This window comes from Lepidochelys kempii, chromosome 13 (assembly GCF_965140265.1).
Source record: "Lepidochelys kempii isolate rLepKem1 chromosome 13, rLepKem1.hap2, whole genome shotgun sequence".
In the NCBI taxonomy this organism is placed as follows: Eukaryota; Metazoa; Chordata; order Testudines; family Cheloniidae; genus Lepidochelys; species Lepidochelys kempii.
The window spans coordinates 28,594,565-28,613,842 of NC_133268.1; the positions used below are offsets into that span (position 1 = coordinate 28,594,565).

Consider the following 19,278-nt stretch of genomic DNA (forward strand, 5'->3'; position numbering starts at 1 on the left):
AAGAGAGGATGGGAGACAAGGGAATGGGTGTGGGGGGAAGAGGAGGCCACATCATTCATGTAACTTTTCAATATGCAGCAGAATCGCTTCTGGACATCTCAGCCAAACAAAATCTCCCAGCCCTTGGCAATTCACCCACTATCACCTGGAGTCAGGCATGGGCTGTTTATGTACAAGTGACAAGCAGGAGGCAATGATGATACCCTGGAGTCTTCGCCCTGGTACCTCCTGCTGGAGACGAATAGAGTAGCACTGAACTAAGGCTATCTCCTGCCTTGATTTATACATGTGCTATCCACTGACTTCAGGGAGGTTGCACTGGTCTGGGCAGAGTTTAACTACACTGCTGAACATGAAATTTTTCTAAAGGGGCACACCTCATCTCTGAAAGCTTCTTGGAGCAGGCTCCATGTTTCAGGTTAATGTATTTCGCTCTCTCTGTCAGGGCAATGACAGGGGTCGCTGGCTTGGAAAACCAAAGGCAACACATAAGGAATGAGGTAGGGTCCTGGGGTGCTCATGGTAAAGAGATGGAACAGGACAAGAGCCACTGAACCAGGAGGAGATTAAACCAGGCAACAAGATCAGAGAGGCTGAGCTCATGGAAGAGGAGAAAAATTATATGAGAAGGATGGTTCAGTCAATCAATACAGCTAACTACAGCTGAGCTGTTGGAGGAATAAACACCAAGAGGCCAGGGAACCTCATTGCCATTTTGTTTCCCTCTGATTTGCCTATTGACCTGGTTCAGACTTATAGCATAGGCTGTACCTGGGTATGAAACAGGGTTACCTGCACCACAGATTTGAGCTACATTTATAGCCAGGCTGGGGGACAACCAAATTGTTTGGCTCCCTGGCACAGCTGTCTGGGTATCATGGATAGGGCCTTTGTTGCGTCACCTACAAAGGCAGATGGGCATGGTCACAGAGCTCCTCAGCGAGGGCTCTCATCATCAAGAACTCATGCCCTGTAATGACAGCAGTCCCGTGGGATCCTGTGCTATTCACACCAATTCCAGTGCTAGGACTGTGCCTCCCTCAAACAGGAGCGAGGGCCCACTCCCCTCTCCTGCAGGGTCATCCTGGAGAACCATTAAAGCATTCTAAGAAGAGCAGAGATCAGATTCTTCCTCCATTTTTTAAGGGACAGAGGAGTAAAGGCTTCGACTGCCTCCTTTATTCTAGCATGACCTTTTTGCCCACATGTTTAAATACATGCCACACCCTCCAGGTGGAACAGCTAGCCCTACTGGAGACCAGTGCACTTTGCACCTCATCCCTGGGAACCCAATGCAACAGCCTCTGGCCGACTTACTTGAACCTAGTCAGTCCAGTAAGGTAGCGTCTGAACGGTACCTTTCTGGATAACCTAAGCTCTTCTAGATGGTGCTAACGTTAACTAGATTCCAGCATCTTAACTGCATTTTGACAGGTGGCCTCAACTCCATGCTTGCTCCAGGATAGAATCTTCTCTGCAGAATTAGAAGAATTCCTTTCAATCTGATCCTCAAGATCTGCCACAGTTAGCGTCAAATCAGCCTGCTCGTTTTAAACCTCTGTCTAATATTGTGAATGTAGCTGTTTAATGAAAAAAATAACATTGTGGCAAGGAATTATACGGGAAGCTGGGAGTTGAAGGATTACTAAAGACAGGTATCCCATTTGATGATAATAGCTGAATTAGCATTTCACTTTTGAGTAAAGTATAAGCTATCTCTACAGGAACAGCTGCTAAACTATTTGCAAAGTTCAAAGACTGTGTATTATTATTTTTTTTTTAGTGTCACATTCTTTAGATTCCGGTGTAAGCCTCTTAGGAAAGGCCATGCCAGCTGTTGAAGAATGAAGATTATAATGTACTGTAAAAGTAGTGGTTATGGTATTTAAAATTATTAATATTATTTATTATATTTATTATTATTTGCACATGGCAAAGTTCAATGCCCGAAAGGGTTAAGGAGGGGAAGGAAATGGTGCAAGTTGTTGAACAGGTGTCCTTGAGCAGTACCCAAGGACAGGGAGATTGCTAATCCTGTATTCCACAGCATGATCAAATCACCAGGCAACAGATATAAATAAAAAAAGGCAGGAAATGAGGAATTTAGATACAAGTGTGTCAGAGGGAAAATGAAGATTCATTGTGAAGAGGCTGGGAAGAGAAGAAGAAGGAACAATCTGACAAAAGGCACAAGTGATAAACCAGAAGAAAAAGAAAGGCTAAGAAATACACGTCCGTGACAGCAGCCTTCTAATCAAAGATGTTCCTAGATTATAGGTTTTCTTGCATAATATGCATTCTGTTTCCCAGTCTGTGTTTGTCTTTCAGTTAGTGGAGGAGAAAGAAAAAACATATTTGAAATGGGATGGAAGCAACCTTTATTTTGCTTATTTCATCAGGAGAAAAAAGCAAATTTGCTTTGTGGGAGCAGCAGCACCTGTTCAATGGCAAATAAAAGGCTACAGCTTTGCTATTCCAGTGCATATAATCATTAGCAACCCAAAGGAGAGAGAGGATTAACCCTCTGCTTGCTGTCAGAGGTATGTGGCAAACAGCAGCGTCTCGCTTCAATTTGTAGAGAAGCCATATGCAGTGTCTCTCAAATTAACACACACTGCCAATCAGCCAGCTGTGGGAGGGTATTAGATTCTGCCTGCCAGGAGGACTGGCACTGGGCCACCCTCTCTAACTGGAGGGATTGGAAACACTGTGTAGCGTGGGTGGGCAAACGTTTCGGCCTGAGGGCCGCATCTGGGAATAGAAATTGTATGGCGGGCCATGAATGCTCACATAATTGGGGTTGCGGTGTAGGAGGGGATGAGGGCTCTGGTTGGAGGTGCGGGCTCTGGGGTGGGGCCAGAAATGAGTTCAGGGTGCGGGAGGGGGCTCCAGGCTGTGGCAAGGGTTGGGGTGCGGGATGGGATGAGGGCTCCAGCTGGGGGTGCGGGCTCTAGGGTGGAGCTTGGATCAAGGGGTTTGGAGGGCGGGAGGGGGATCAGGGCTGGGGCAGGGGGTTGGGATGTGGGGAGAGGCTCAGGGGTTCAGGCTCCGGGCGGTGCTTACCTCAAGCGGCTCCTGGAAGCAGCAGCATGTCCCTTCTCCAGCTCCTACACACAGGCATGGGCAGGTGGCTCCACATACTGCCCCGTCTGCAGGCACCGCCCCTGCAGCTCCCATTGGCTGCAGTTCCCAGCCAATGGGAGCTGCTGGGGTGGTGCTTGGGGTGGAGGCAGCATGCAGAGTGGAACCCCATGGCTGCCTCTACGTGTAGGAGCCAGAGGGGGGCCATGCCATTGCTTCCGGGAGCCACATGGAGCAGCCACCAACCCTGCTCCCCAGCTGGAGCGCCGGAGCAGGGAAAGCCCCAGATCCCACTCCCCAGCAGGAGCTCAAGGGCTGGATTTAAACAGCTGGTGGGCGGGATCCAGCCTGCGAACTGCAGTTTGCCCACCCCTGCTGTGTAGTGATCCTGGCCAAGGTACTGGCACAGGCAAGGAATTTATGGACCATCCTTCACCAGCACAGATATGGCGGCTGGGTTCACTCAATACCATATATAACTTTCAAATGTAGCATATAGGGACAGACGGATCAATGTATTTGTAATACTTAATGGGCATGTGCTGTGAAACGGTCAGCATGTATTAGAAAGGTGTGACTTGATAATGCAATGGCTCCGCTCAGCTAAGAACAGATTCATCAGACAACCAGATTCAAACCCCTGCCCTTGGTCCTCCCCTCCTGCCTCATCCTGGCCATTATCTGGAAGAGCTTGCACCAAAACTCACCTGCAAGGAGAGGTTTGAGACCATCTGAAAACAAGAAATGATAAGGTTTGCAATCTTTGTCCAAGCGAAACAGAGCTATCAAGTCCAAAGGGCTGTGGGAGGAGTTCACTTCCAGTTATCCTCTTATAAAAAGTGGAAAGCTCAATGAGGCAAATGATGCATAAAAATATTGTCTGAATTGACTAGTGACTTGGGAACACTTTTGCCTTCTTTAAAATCATAGGATCATACAAATGTAGGGCTGGAAGGAACCTTGAGAGGCCACCACGTCCAGCCCCCTGCACTGAGACGGGACCAAGTAAACCTAAGCCATCCCTGACACATTTGTCCATCCTTTCTTCTTAAAAACCTCCAGTGATGATGACTCCACAACCACCCTTGGAAGACTGTTCCTGAGCTTAACTACTCTTAGGGTACGTCTTCACTACCCACCGGATTGCAAATTTTATAAGCATATGCTCCACTCCATTATCCAAGTCATTAATGAAAATACTGAATAGCAGTGGACCAAGGACTGACCCTTGTGAGACCCTACTAGAGGCATCCTCCCAGTCTGACAGAGATCCATCCACAACTACACTTTGAGTATGGTCTTTCAACCAGTTGTGTATCCACCTTCTAGTCATTTCATCTACGCTACTTTTCCCTAGTTTGCTTTTGAGAACATCAGCTATCTATAGTCTTGATCCACCATACCTTGCAGATCCCAAACTCCTGATGACATCAATGGGAGTTGTGTGTGCGTGCAAGGAATGCAAGGCTGGGGTCTCTATGTTATGCCAGCTACACAATAACATTCTGGGGACATATCCCTAAATCCACGGTTTTTATGCCGGAAAAACCTTGTTGGAGTCAATGGGAGTTTTGTCTGAGCAAGAACTCAGTAAAAATTGAGTAAGGCCTTCAGGATTTGGCTCATTGCTTGTCTGGTTTTCATTGTTGTAAGGAATCGTTTATTATGGGGCTAAAGTTATGTCTTTCTGAACACTGGGTTCTGTGGCAGACTGCAATCTTGCCATTCATACTTCGCATGGACCTTACTGAGAGATTATCTCCATGTGAAAAACAATGTAAATTAAATTTCTTTCAGATACTTTATAAACATTTAAAAAAGTCCATGTCTCCAGAGCTAGTCATGTATTAGAACCAGTAATGAACACTAGAGTGTCTTTTCAGAGGATCTAGTGAATTGTAGTCTAGAAAAGCGACTGCTGAGAGTCAGGATTCCTGGTTTTTATTTCTATTTCGGTCACAGATTCACTGAGTGACTGTTCTAGCCACTTACCTTCTTGGCCCCTCCCTTTGCCCATCTGTTAAATAGGGATAATGATGCTTACCTGTCTATTTACAAAGGAATGTTTGAGTTAATACATTAATCATTGAAACGTCGGCCTGGAAAGGACCTTGATAGTCCAGCCCCTTGCACTGAGGCAGGACTAAGTATTATCTCTAGACCATCCCTGACAGGTGTTTGTCTAACCTGCTCTTAAAAACCTCCAATGACGGAGATTCCACAACTTCCCTAAGGAATTTGTTCAAGTGCTTAGCTATCCTTACAGTTAGGAGGATTGTATCATGCTTTGAGATGCTTAGAAGAAATGCCCTATATACTGTATGTTCTAAGCACCAGTCAGTGTTTTCATATATCAAAAAAATTGTGTTAATTTAACCTGTCTTTTTTTCCTTAGCATTTGCTTGGGAATGTAAATGAAGGAGACTGGAAATACTGGCAGCTTGGCCAAGAGAAAGCAAATAGGGACTAAACAAACCATAATCCAGCCAAACTCTTCAAGAACAAACGTGTCCCATCTCACAAACCACCAGTGCAGCCTCGGAGTCAAAGATAAATAGTGTCCTCTCTGCCAGGGCCTCAGGCGGAGGGGGTAATTGTAGCAGGAGAAATGTTTACAGATGGAGACAAAGCCAGGAAGTTAATATTTAAGCATTCAGACAAGGAACAAATGACTTAATTAAATCAATTAGAAAGAGAGAGAAATTGAGCCACTTATAAAGCATGTGTAAAGAAATGGCAAGCGCCACTGCTCTCTTGTAAAAGAAAATAAGGGAGAATTAGCAGGCAAGAAAAATGGGCTGGTTTAATTCCTTCTGTTAATTAGAGTTGAGCATTTGCACCTTGCTCAGGCAGGGGTTGCACCAATGTTTCCATTATGTAAACCCAATTTTCAGCTGGGCTGGGTTGAAACTGGGTCTCCCATCCACAGAGACATCTTTAACATATTAAGAAAAGAAGATGCAGTTAGGGCTGAAATTAAGTGGCAGGAATAAAGGTTGAGAAAGCTGCTGTCTCCGAAGCCTGGGTTGGGTTTCTTCTGTACATCTATAACTCAGATATGCCTGGGCTCTGTACATGGGAGGGGTCAGAAACCTAGGGGCAATTCCAACCCCTGCTCTGCAGAGGGTCTCTTGGCAGCAGAACTGATGCAGCTCAGCTGTGTAAGGGGGAGGTGGAAGGACTACAGGGCATGGAGTCTGGTATGGTAGCACACAAGGGTATGAGGGGCGCATGGGTGGTCTGCATGAATCCTCCTGTCCTCCTCTTCCACCGGATGCTGCAGAAGGGAGGGCCCCTGGGGGCTACTCCAGCCATTGGGCTAGAAGGGCCTTTACGCAGCTACTCCATTCTCTGGGAAGGCAGAGTCCTCTCCCGTGGCTCTCTAAAGTTAATGGGGTTATATCAGGGGTAAATTTAGCCCATTACATTCCTGGAGGGTCCTAATTCATATGGTGTCATAGGACGATTTACTGTGAGAGTCAACCATAAGCTACAGGGGAAGGTAGGTTTTAAGCAGATTATTAACGACTAGAAGTGAAAGTGGCTCCATGGATTAGAGATGGGGGGAAGGGCCAATTTCCAGATGAAGGGTGCAGCCCATGCAAAAAGCACCAACTGCTGTGGATAGCATGGAAGAGGGGGACAGAAAGAAGTCCCAGAATGGAGAAGTGGAGTCTGTGGGCTTGGTTTTTGTCTTGGTTACATTGACCAGGATTACTTCTGCACTACACCAGTGCAACTGAGATCAGAGTCGGAGCCAGGGAGCAGATGGGTATGAGGCCAGAGATGTGGAGGAGGAATAAGGCCCTGGAGAGATCTGAAACGTAGGAAAGCCATTTTGAATTGGTTTAACGGCTGTATAGGGGAGAAGCCAGAGGGAAGGTGACAGAGAGGATAAGACTGGTATGATTCTCAGACCTGGAAAGAAAGAACATTCCTAGGAACCATGGGAATTGCCAGACCAGATCAGACTCGGAGTCTATCTAGTTCAGAATCCTGTCCCAAACAGTGACCATTTTCTCATTTTCCATATAAATGTTCAATTATTATTGGAATCCTGCTAAGTTCCTGGCCTCAATGATATCATGTGGCAATGAGTTCCATAGGCCAACCTTTTGGACTTGCTGAAGTACAGAGAGTAATAATTTAGGAAGACTAGTAGTTAAGGATTTCAGGATTAAGAATTTCAGTAGAGGCCAAGTCAAAGCCAGGATGAATCCCAGCAAGAGGATGGTGCTGGACACCTTACAGAGAGCTAAGATGTAAGACGACAGAGAAGGTGTGAGGTCAAGAGGAATTCCAGGAGGTCTGGTTGTAGGAGCAAAGCAGAGGGGAATGTGTTAAGTGACAGCAGGGTCAGAGAAATGGAACAGAGTACTTTTTACCTAGGGGAAGGACTTTGGGGCTGTTTAGTAATAAGAAGTTATGGTGTATTCAGGAGACAAGACCACAGCAGCAGAGAGATGGGAGAGGATCGGATCAGCAAACCATCAAAAGGGTCACTGCCATAGAAAGGGATGTCCAAGACTTTACATGCCATACCCTAGCTGTTAAAGTCCACTGGGTAAATAATAACCAGAATACGGGCTTGATTGTGCAACCACTGATCACAATGCTGGTAATCTCATTGAAGTCAGTGGGACCCTTTGCATGAATAAACACTCATTGACGGGAGTGACTGAGGGTTGCAGCATTGCATCATGTGAAAAGGGCCTATGCACATTCTGACAGCACCCACCATAACTAGACTGACCATCTGGTTTATCATGTAAAGGACAGGAAGCATGAAAAATCCTTTTTAGCCACAATTTAGAAGTCATCTAAATATTCATTTTCTCAACTGATTCTGGGTTTCTGATGCAGGGGTGGTAGAAGCTTACTAACAGTGGGGGAGCCACCAGTGCCTGAACTGTGGCCCTGCCCCTTCCCCGAGGCCCCTCCTCACCCCTTCCTCCCCGAGGCCCCGCCCCTGTGCCATCATAGAATCACAGAATATCAGGGTTGGAAGGGACCCCAGAAGGTCATCTAGTCCAACCCCCTGCTCAAAGCAGGACCAATTCCCAGTTAAATCATCCCAGCCAGGGCTTTGTCAAGCCTGACCTTAAAAACCTCTAAGGAAGGAGATTCTACCACCTCCCTAGGTAACGCATTCCAGTGTTTCACCACCCTCTTAGTGAAAAAGTTTTTCCTAATATCCAATCTAAACCTCCCCCACTGCAACTTGAGACCATTACTCCTCGTTCTGTCATCTGCTACCATTGAGAACAGTCTAGAGTCATCCTCTTTGGAACCCCCTTTCAGGTAGTTGAAAGCAGCTATCAAATCCCCCCTCATTCTTCTCTTCTGCAGGCTAAACAATCCCAGCTCCCTCAGCCTCTCCTCATAACTCATGTGTTCCAGTCCCCTAATCATTTTTGTTGCCCTTCGCTGAACTCTCTCCAATTTATCCACATCCTTCTTGAAGTGTGGGGCCCAAAACTGGACACAGTACTCCAGATGAGGCCTCACCAATGTCGAATAGAGGGGAACGATCACGTCCCTCGATCTGCTCGCTATGCCCCTACTTATACATCCCAAAATGCCATTGGCCTTCTTGGCAACAAGGGCACACTGCTGACTCATATCCAGCTTCTCGTCCACTGTCACCCCTAGGTCCTTTTCCGCAGAACTGCTGCCTAGCCATTCAGTCCCTAGTCTGTAGCTGTGCATTGGGTTCTTCCGTCCTAAGTGCAGGACCCTGCACTTATCCTTATTGAACCTCATCAGATTATCATCATCCCTTCCCCTGACGCCTCATCATCCCTTCCCCTGACGCCCCACCCCCATGCAGCCCCTTCCCTTGAGGCCTCGCCCCTGCACCACCCCTTCCCCCGAGGCCCCTTTCCTTCTCCCCATCGCTTGGCTTTATGGTAGATAAAAAGTGAGGGGGCCATGGCCCCCTGACCCCCCTGTTCTGATGTCATCTGCAGTGTCTCAGGGTGAATGATGTACTTCTCTCAATTGGCACTTTTATATTTACACAGGTTATAGATTTCTTTAGAACTTAAGAAAACAAAATACACCAAGGAATAACCAATACGAATGGTATGGAAGACAGTACGGAAGCCTCATGCAGCCTGGCAAACAACACTAGTGTGGAGAGTCATGAATCTTTGCAGTTAAATAAAATGGCTTTTACACCACCGGAGTGAAATACATCCATGCTGTTTGTGCCTGACCCAAAGCAACAGGGACTATTTCCCGGCATAACTTTCGTTTCAATTGGTTCTGTCTATTTGCTGCTCCTCTCTTAAGGGTAGCCACCTGGAATTCTGGCAGTGGGAGCACTGGGAGCTCAGTGACAGAGGGCGCAGGCCCTAAGCTGTCAGTAAGCCTTTAAAGTTAGGGCTCTGTGCTTCAGGAGAGAATGGTGAATTTCCGAACGGTTGGGTTCAGAGACCAATTGCAGAGAATGTCAGATCTCTCTCCTTGTGATAAAAAGACACACGTGCTACCAAAAAAGGGTGCCCTGGGGTCTTCGCAATAGGCAATTACAGGGCTTTTGTAACTGACTCAACATCAACAAGAATAGCTAAACTGAGCCTAGAAATCTCTGCGTGAAACAGACTGAGGGCTGTGTGATGGTTACAGAGTAGGGAAGTTCCCTGTGAGATGTTACACTGAAGATCTGCTTCCTAGGCTTTTTTGAAGCCTTGACACTGGATTTGAGGCTGCCAATCTGTAGAGAAGCTATTGTAGTTTATAAGCAAGCCCCAGAACAGTGAATCAGCACATACAAAACTGTTTCCTGACTAGGCTTATTTTACATGACTGGCTGTAATAACGAGCCCTGAGAATTTCCCTGCTTTTGCATGTGTACAAGGGATTTATATTGTCTTAAATAATGTTTATATTATTCAAATGAAATTACTTCCCAAAGGAAAGCCCCTCCCCTCCTTCCCAATGGCATGAAGGATCTCTTTGCAAAGGACAAAGAACATAAGAACGGCCATACTGGGTCAGACCAAAGGTCAATCTAGCTTAGCATCCTGTCTTCCGACAGTGGCCAATGCCAAATGCCCCTGAAGGAATGAACAGAACAGGTAATCATCAAGTGATCCATCCCCTGTTGCCCATTCCCAGCTTCTGGCAAACAGAGGCTAACAGCCATTGATGGACCTATCCTCCATGAATTTATCTAGTTCTTTTTTGAACCCTGTTAATGGTCTTGGCCTTCACAACATTCTCTGGCAAGGAGTTCCACAGGTTGACTGTGCATTGTATGAAAAAATACTTCCTTTTGTTTGTTTTAAACCTTCTGCCTATTCATTTCATTTGATGGCCCCTAGTTCTTGTGTTATGAGAAGGAGTAAATAACTCTTCCTTTTTTACTTTCTTCACACCAGTCATGATTTTATAGACCTCTACCATATTCCCCCTTAGTCGTCTCTTTTCCAAGCTGAAAAGTCCCAGTCTTATTAATCTCTCCTCATATGGCAGCCGTTCCATACCCCTAATCATTTTTGTTGCCCTTTTCTGAATCTTTTCCAATTCCAATATATCCTTTTTGAGATGGGGCGACCACATCTGCATGCAGTATTCAAGATGTGGGCGTACCATGGATTTATATAGAAGCAGTATGATATTTTCTGTCCCTTTCTTAATGATTCCCAACATTCTGTTCTCTTTTTTGACTGCCGCTGCACACTGAGTGGATGATTTAATTGGGGATGGGTCCTGCTTTTGATCAGGGGGTTGGACTAGATGACCTCCTGAGGTCCCTTCCAACCCTGATATTCTATGATTCTATGATGTTTTCAGAGAACTATCCACAGTGACTCCCAGATCTTTCTTGAGTGGTAACAGTTTAACAATTTAGACCTCATCATTTTATATGTATAGTTGGGATTACGTTTTCCAATGTGCAAAGCACATTGCACAAGCAGCTCAGCTCTAAAGCTCAGGCTATCTTCCCTTTGACACTACAATGGTATGAGCCTGATCATATCCCCTGACCTGCACAGGTGGGAGATATTCTGTGTGTGGTTCTATCCCTTCCCAGTGGTACTAGCCTGAGCTACCTCCCCGAACTTGGCTACCTCCCCGCAGTCTGCAGGGAGTGCCCCAAGAGCCAGGAGATCCATGCAGGGAGAGAGGGAGGTTGGGGCACATCACCCCCACACCATCTCTATGGAAGTCAGAGTAATAATACAGCCTTAGACCTAATCTGACCTGACACCATCACTCTAACTCACCCCAGTAGAGTAACTGCCATTAAAATCCATACAGTTCTACTCTGTGCCCTAGTTAATATTACTGCAGCCATCAGTGTGTTCTCTACATACTCCTTTAGGGACTATTAGAAATACTGCCAGCAAGGCTAATTACTTGTGAACTGCAACAGTAAAGATGTGACTAGAGGATGCACTGTGTTAACAGCTGATCACCTAGCAGGTCTCCGACATGTCTACATGCAGTGTGGTGGGATGGGAGTTGTAATGTTAGCTTTGATAGGTCAGGCTCTGAATACAAAACTTCAAAAAATCTGTTGCATGCAGAACTCCATCTGTGTGTGCTCACTGGAGGATGCGATAAGGACAGAGGCACTCAGAACATATTCTCTAGTGGCTTCTGACCCACAGCTCTATCAAATGGCATGCAGCAGGTTGTGAGCATTCCAGGACAAGTCCATAAAAAAACTATCTTTGATTCATTGTAGCTGCACTGCATTATGATATAGCTGCTCTTGAGATTTGTGTGTGGAGAGAACTTACTTCCACTGGAATTATCCAGGGGCCAGGTCACACAATTACTGTATAGAATTAGGAGCTCAAAATTGTGCATGCAAACCCTAAAGCCTTGCTTCTAGTGGCAAAGGGCACTTCAACAATACTCCTGAAAATAGCCTCCATTTTTGTGCATACACCTTTGGGTACCTAAGCTCCCAACGGTTTCTACCATGCTGGGCCAGACTCTAACTCGCTGGAGGTAGAAAAATAAAACCAATTCAACAGCAGTAACAAACCAGATCAGAAACTCACCTGCTTTTGTTCTTCTCCCAAACTGTCCCACATGGATGCAACAATTTTTGAAACATCTCCGAATGTAGCATTTGGGTTTTGCCCTTTGATAGCTGCTTGTGTGTCTCTGAAAAACAGGGCATAAGCTGACACAGGCTTCTGGGGCTCGTTGGGGTCCTTCTTTTTCTTCTTCTTTTGGCTTTTGGGTTTCTTGCCCAGGTCTGTTGATGGTCTCTTCTCTCCAGAAATCTGTAAAACCAAAAGGGACCCAGTAATGACCAGCTCTCTCTGGTTGGAGTTAAAGATTCTGGTGGCATTGGGAAAATGATGAGACAGGAAGCCAATGAAGAACGAGCACTCATGACAGGCACAGGATGGCGCCTGGCACCACAACCTGACTCTCTCCCCAGTATCATCCCTTTCACTTGTACAAATAGTTTGAGAAGTTTAGTGTTCAACCCAAGTGAGGAACTAATAACCCTGGCTAAGGGCAGGCCTAGTGCAGGCAGCTCCTGGGCTTTCCCCTAGCTACCCAGCACTGCCCTCCAGCACAGGTATCCCATTACTGCCATCCTGAACCACTTGAGCAATTTGCTGGTTATTCCCGCCTCGATGTACTTGCTGTGTATGGTATGAACAAGACTGGGCCAGTACACTGTTTTTCAACTCCCTCCCACCTGATCTCTCACCAGTACCACTCTCTGATCTTGGTGACCACCCAGCTTCTTATGCCCCTGAAGATTTTGCCACTGATACTACATTGTTAACCCAACGTAGATCAGTTTTTTAAGCAGTGTATTGAAGGCCTTTGGAAATTCCAAATAATGCGTCTCTTTCACCCCATGCTGCTCCTATTATCACTTCCCCAGAGACATTAGTCAGGTTAGTTAAGCAGGCCCTTCCTTGGTGTAGCCTGTGGAATAACTCTCCCGAAGTTCCACCTGACCTCCGACTGCATGCTTGATCAGTTGTTCAGGAATCCATCTCAGTCTGTATGTTAGTTGGAGTCTGTATGGAGTTTGCCATAGCTCTTCCACTGATCCCTTTTCAATATTGGGGGAGGGGGAGGTGTCACTTTAGCACTCTGCTCCCCTCCAGCTGTACCCAGGCGTTCATATTTTCTATTCACCTCCTCTTTCTGCACTGTGGGATGCTGGGTGTACAGCTCTGGAACTGTCACTGCACTTCTCTCCCTGACTTGTGCTGGTGTCCTGTAGTTTCATGAGTTTCTCACTCTTTGTCCCCCAGTACATTCCCCTCTGTGTGTGGCATGTTTCCCTCCTTTTCTTTTGTAAGCACCAAGACTAAAATGGTGCCTGATGTATCCCCACATTCCTCATGCTCTCTCCTAGGGACACAACCTCCCTCACTGTTTCCACTAAACAGCTCCCCAGATACTTTCACTTGCTCTTGCTTATTTCCCCTAACCATCCCCTGGAGGCTCATATACTCCCTCCCTGTGCCCTGCCCATTTCCTCTGCCCGTGACCTCCCCATTCATTTTGCTTTCCAGCTGGTTTCATTCAGCAGCACACACTTTTTTCAAAATTCACTTTCATGTTTTTGCTTTCCCCTTTCTCAGATTCCTCCCTGTCCTGATTTCACCCTGGTGAAGTCATGGTCCATCTTTACCCGTCATTCCCCAACTTTCCTCATTCCGACTGCGTGCTGTGTTCCTTTGCACCAGGTCCACCTTGCCCCCCACAGCAGTCATGAGCAGGGGCCACAAGCACTACCGGCATGACACTGGAGCACCGTGCCCTTTTGGGGACATCTATACTTTGAAAGGCAGCTTGCTTCCCTCCCCCAAATAGTGCAGGGCCTGTTTGCACGTACGCACACACACACGCATACACTCCACAACAACAGGGCAAGAAGCACCTCTGGGGGAATTCACAAGTAAAGTGTAGTATATCTTTATGACAACACTATACACTGTGTTAATCCTTAGAGACCTGCCAATTTTGTGTTAAACAAGTAGACTCGGCTATCTGAATGCATTCAGCATTCCATGAGCTTTGAGAGCACTGAAAAGACTGAGGTAACATTAATTATTTAGTTATCTGCAGCATCTGGCAAGATTTTAAGGGAGTACAGATCCTCTCCTGCTTTCCTTGCTTACCTAAACCTTGACCAAAGACCAAGGGGAGTTTTGAGTGCAGAAGGACTACAGGATCAGGGCTGCATTTTGTTACCTGTGATTACCAAGTCTCATCAGATCACTGTGCTGGGCAGGCCATTTAGTGGGTCGTTTAGTCCACTCCCTGTACCATAACAGAACTGAATTCATTCTCCCCAAATTCTTCTTGAAGAGAGTCTAAGACTCAGCCTCCAGTGAGGTAGAATCCATAGCTTCCCTTTTTAGTTAGTGTCACCGCCAAACTTCTGCTTCTTATAGGGTCTGATCTTTGGCCTTGGGCACTCTCTTTGGCACTGCTGCACAGGCCATGCTGCTGAAATGTAACCACCTTTTTTACTGCTGTTTACAGGCTGCTGTTCCAGGCTGGCATGCCTGGGTATTCCAGGGTGTTAATGTAGCATATGTGACAGCTGGTAACCAGAACACACAGTCACAGGGCTAAGAAATAACACGCGGAACTTGAAAACAGAAAGTAAATTTCCAGGTGGAGTGCATTTGCTAAAGAAGATGGTAAGATGCAGCAGGGGTAAGTATATCAGACACAGACAAAAGAAAATCCATGAATATTGAAGCGTACATGTTCACCTATAGAGGAAAGAGATACTTTTAAACCACTTTGAACTCATACACTGAGGACCTCTACGTTAGTGAGTTAAGCCACACAATACCCCTGTGAGGCAGGGAAATATTATTAAACACATTTTACAGGAGGAAAATCTAAGACACAAAGAGGTTCGTTGACTTGTCCCATGTCAACAGCAGAGCCAGGAACAGAACCCAGAACCAAAGGCTGCCAGTCCTGTATTCTAACCACTAGAAACACTTCCTCAAAGGCAAAAAGTCAACTAGCATCTCTGCTTATCAAATGCTGACAGTGTTGAGACACTTCTCAGACTGCTCAGCAATTCCATTAGTTAAAAAGTTACCCACTTTATCAGGAAGATGATTTTAAAAGAGGAAGTTACTTACTTTCATAATTGGAAGTCCTTTGACCTGTGCGGGCCCCTGTAGGTATGCATATGCTCCAGGCCCCCGAAGCCAGAGAATTTTGAAAGCAGTGTCTGTTGGTCTGTGCCTGCACCTTCACTCTCCTCATGACTCCAACTGAGGAGATAAAGGGCTGGGCAGACTGACCATCTCTCCAATTCCTGGTCTACTGTGAATCAAAAGATGATCCAAAACAGAGGGGAAGGAGGGCGAATAGTGAAATACAGACAGGGACCATACATCTTGAAGAATCTCCAGTAAGTAACTTCCTCTTCTTCGAGCGCTGGTCCCTGTGTGTATTCCACTGTGGGTGACTGACAAGCAGTACTTAAGTAGGAGGAAGGTGTGAGAATGTAGATGGCAGAGCTGAACGAAGGGCCACCATTCCAAAGGATGCACTGGTGGGGGAGTCCTGTACTGAAGCAGTGTGGCTGGAATTCCATGTAGTTGCTTTGTAAATATCAAGTAGAGGTATTTCTTGAAGCGATGCCATAGACGTCACTTGTGCTCTCGTGGAATGAGCCCTCCCCCCATGAGGGGAAGGGAGATTAGACAGCGGATAGCAGAGCAAAATATAGACATATAGTTTACAGATAAATGGATAAAGACAACAAAACTCTGGACTCTGGCAGTTCTGACCTGGTGGTGAGAAGGAACTGGGGAGGAGGCTGGTCTGCCTCACCCTTTATCTCCTTGGTTGGAGGCATGGGGAGAGTGAGGATGCATGTGTGGATCAGTGGACACTGCTTTCAAAACTGTCTAGCTCCAGGAATATGGAGCACATGCATACCTACACATAGGGACCAGCACTCAAAGAAAAACACCATTTTATGATAGAAACTAGGCTGAATACCTAGCCCTTAAGCATAAAATGTAACTAGACATGGCTGTCTGTCTGTCTAAAGAAGGTTGCTGTCATAACGGCTTTGTTATTTAATTGCAAGCACCAGAAGTGCTCGGAAACCACAGAGTTTAAGAGGACTCATTTCAGCTGGCACAGTTCTAATGTTCTCTGTTCATCAGCTCTTGAATGGCCATTAAGCTCGGTCTCAGTGCAGTGGCATTTCTCAAATGGACAGTTGCCCATTAGCGAATAAGCAAAAAAAAAAAAAGGGGGGGGGGAAATGGGACAGAAAAAAGCATTTAATTTAAAACTGCCAATTGGGTTGGAATGGGATTCCTGGGGGTGAAAGGCCACCTTGTTAGGAGGAAAAAATTCATTACAAGGTTTCACTCCGTGGGTGAATTGGATGGCATTTTATCTCATTTTAATCTCAGTTCATCTACTTTTGTACTGATGGGAAAGAAAACAAACCCTCCAGCAGTTATTGGCCAAAGTGCAGCATCAAGTAGAGGAGCCAAGAACAAGAACCAGCAACTCTCAGCAACTATTAGGAGTTTGTGATCATTCTTATTTATACAGAGCCATAAGTGTGCATGGCACTTTACAGACAAATGACAGACTATGTCCTGGCCCCACAGAGTATTGAGACTCCTAACTTCTGTTGAAATGCCTTTGTGGATTTGGGTCTTACAGTCTTTAGCAGTGTGGATTGTGCAGCTTTCATGGCCCATGTGCTAAGCAGTGAGCAGAGCTACAACACTGTTTAGAGTTCATTTTCTGCTGAAGTATGAATCTGGTACAGCGTAGTACGACATAGTCCTGGCTAGAGGGAGGTGTCTTGCAGGCGGGTATTATGTAGGCTTAAACAACCTGATCATTATTACTGGCACCCTAAACCAAACCTGAACCAAGGCCCAGGTCACAGAATCACATTGGGTAGAGATGGAAAGATCTGTGAGATTATGTAAACCCCCCACTCCCATCATGCCAACCAATGTACAGTGGGATTACTCTCTACAGTGGGATAAATTGTTCCGGGCCATTATGTCTCTTCCACCCTCCTGTCTCCTCCACCTTCACACTTTGCATAAATGCCAGAGACAATCATGGAAGCACAAGGCTTTCTCCCTGTAAGCACCACAGGAGTGCATCCCACCCCACAGGAAGTGGGAGGAGTACAGTCATGACCCCACCCCTCTGCCTGTGGAGCTGGCTGGGTATGATGCTGGGGGAACAGGCTGCAACCTCCAAAGAGTTGGTGCATTAAGCATGTCCTCCCACACCCGGCACAGTTTGCTCGGGGAGGGATTTTATGGGCTGGCTCCACAGAGCACCCAAAGGGAGCCAGTGTCTTCCTAGCACAATCTGGCTCTCGGTCTTCCCTCATGGGTTCAGGAGCCTAGTGCCCACAGCAGTGGGAACTGCCGCAAGGACTGAATGCCTTTTGCCAATAATTCAAGTGGAATCACTCACAAGGGGCAGCTCAGAATGGCCTGGATTTGCTGCTGTTGACTTAGAAAACAGCTGTGAATGTTATTTTAACATGTGACAGTGCTGTGATGTGAATCCAGCTATAAATGCCCTGAGATAACGCACTTTACTCCATTGGAGAGGCCGGTGTGCAGAACAATCGATGTAACATGAAGAGTAAGCTGGGATAATTCACAGGTTTGGGCAATCAAATTATAAACAGGCTGCTTTGCTGTCATCTAGGCGATTCTCAAAGAGTCAGGGGCTTCATTGGTCACATCTGAATTTTATAAAACCTGCAGAGAGATTTCTAAAGCAAGGGTAATTGGGACTATACCCACTCCCCAGGCTGGGCGAGTAAGAGTTGGATGCTTAATCCTGGGAACAACTAAGCCCGGAAACACACTAAACTCTTAGGCTGGGGTATTCAAAAGGAGTTTAGCACCCAAATGCCATTGAAATGTCCATTGGTCTTTCCTTTGAAAACCCCTGTCTTACTGTTTTAATGGATGTGAATTCAAATGAGTAGCCTGTGCAGACAGGGCAGGGGCACAAGAATGTTTAGCTTTCCAGACACTACTAGTGAAAACAAAACAGCCATATTTCTGCCTTGATGCAACAACAAAAACAACTTTTCAGCCATGAAGTGCTGGAAGTGAAGTCACTTAGCACAAAATGTTAGTGTGCTGCTTTCCCCCTACATCTGAATTATCTACTGGTATGTTGCTTGGGTTCCCCCACTGACCCCTCAGGGCTTTGAAAATTCTCCAGTGAAGGGATCTTTCATGATCCCTCTTGCAGTGGGTCACTACGCTTCCAATAAGAGTTACAATTTACTTCAGCGTTTGGTCTCTATCCAGTTTTCACAAATTACTGGCTTTTGTGGGAATAGAAAAACCACCTCCTGGCATCAGGACCATTTCTTATGTGTTAATATGATTTTCTTGGTAGATATTTTAATTCCTGTTCGTTAGAAACTCTTTTTATGATCTGTTGTACAAAGGTCATTAATGGTCATAAAATAAATGATGGATTGATGCCTTTAAATATTTCCAACAGCTGTGTATATAGAGAAAGCAAACAAAAACGCATAAGCCACTGTGACTCCAGTGCTCTCTTTACACTGTGGTTTCTTTTCTCCAGGAAACATACCACTTGATTATTGCTTTGCCTAACTTGCTATGTGTATACAGGATAGACAAGGTATATATTTGTGGCCAGAAAAAAAATACAGGGCTTTATCAATTGCCTTAGCTATCTTGCTCCAAGAATCTGACATATCCCCAAATTCTGTCTCCCTCATTGGGACTCGTTGGACCTATAAGAAATCCAGCAAAAAATCCATGACCTAACAGGTAACTCCTGTACTATCATATTGTCAGGCTGAAACCTTGAAGGTGATTGGTAAAGGTACAATGGAAAAAGCTGCTGCAGACACTGAGTGTAGTTAGCCTAAAACTCACACTGCACTCTCACTGCAAGAAAGGTTTTAGCTGCAAAGCAAATGCCATTTGCTTTCTGTGACCCTTGAGTTGCCGGTGATACAGTCTCTTCTAGCCAGCAGATCACCAAACTCCTCTGGCTGCATAGGGCTGTGCCAAATAGACACAACCAAATTCTAAAACTGCAAAATCTGAGGATTTCATAAAATACTTCTATTTTCAAGCAAAAATATATTTTTATTTTCGCAAGTTAGTTCTAATGAAGATCAGATTTGCATCCACACACACTTTTTGAAATGTCAGGTTTTGAGATGAA

General features: G+C 45.8%; 1 protein-coding gene across 7 annotated transcripts in view; it reads right to left on the reverse strand.

Annotated features, from left to right (window-relative positions):
- TOX2 (TOX high mobility group box family member 2) overlaps positions 1 to 19,278 on the reverse strand; it is a 258,242-nt gene that overhangs the window by 32,739 nt on the left and 206,225 nt on the right. For all 7 annotated transcript variants that reach the window (XM_073309923.1, XM_073309922.1, XM_073309916.1 and 4 more), the window contains one exon: positions 12,102 to 12,329. In XM_073309923.1, coding sequence (XP_073166024.1) covers positions 12,102 to 12,329 — 228 coding nt within the window. The remainder of the gene's footprint in view (positions 1 to 12,101; positions 12,330 to 19,278) is intronic.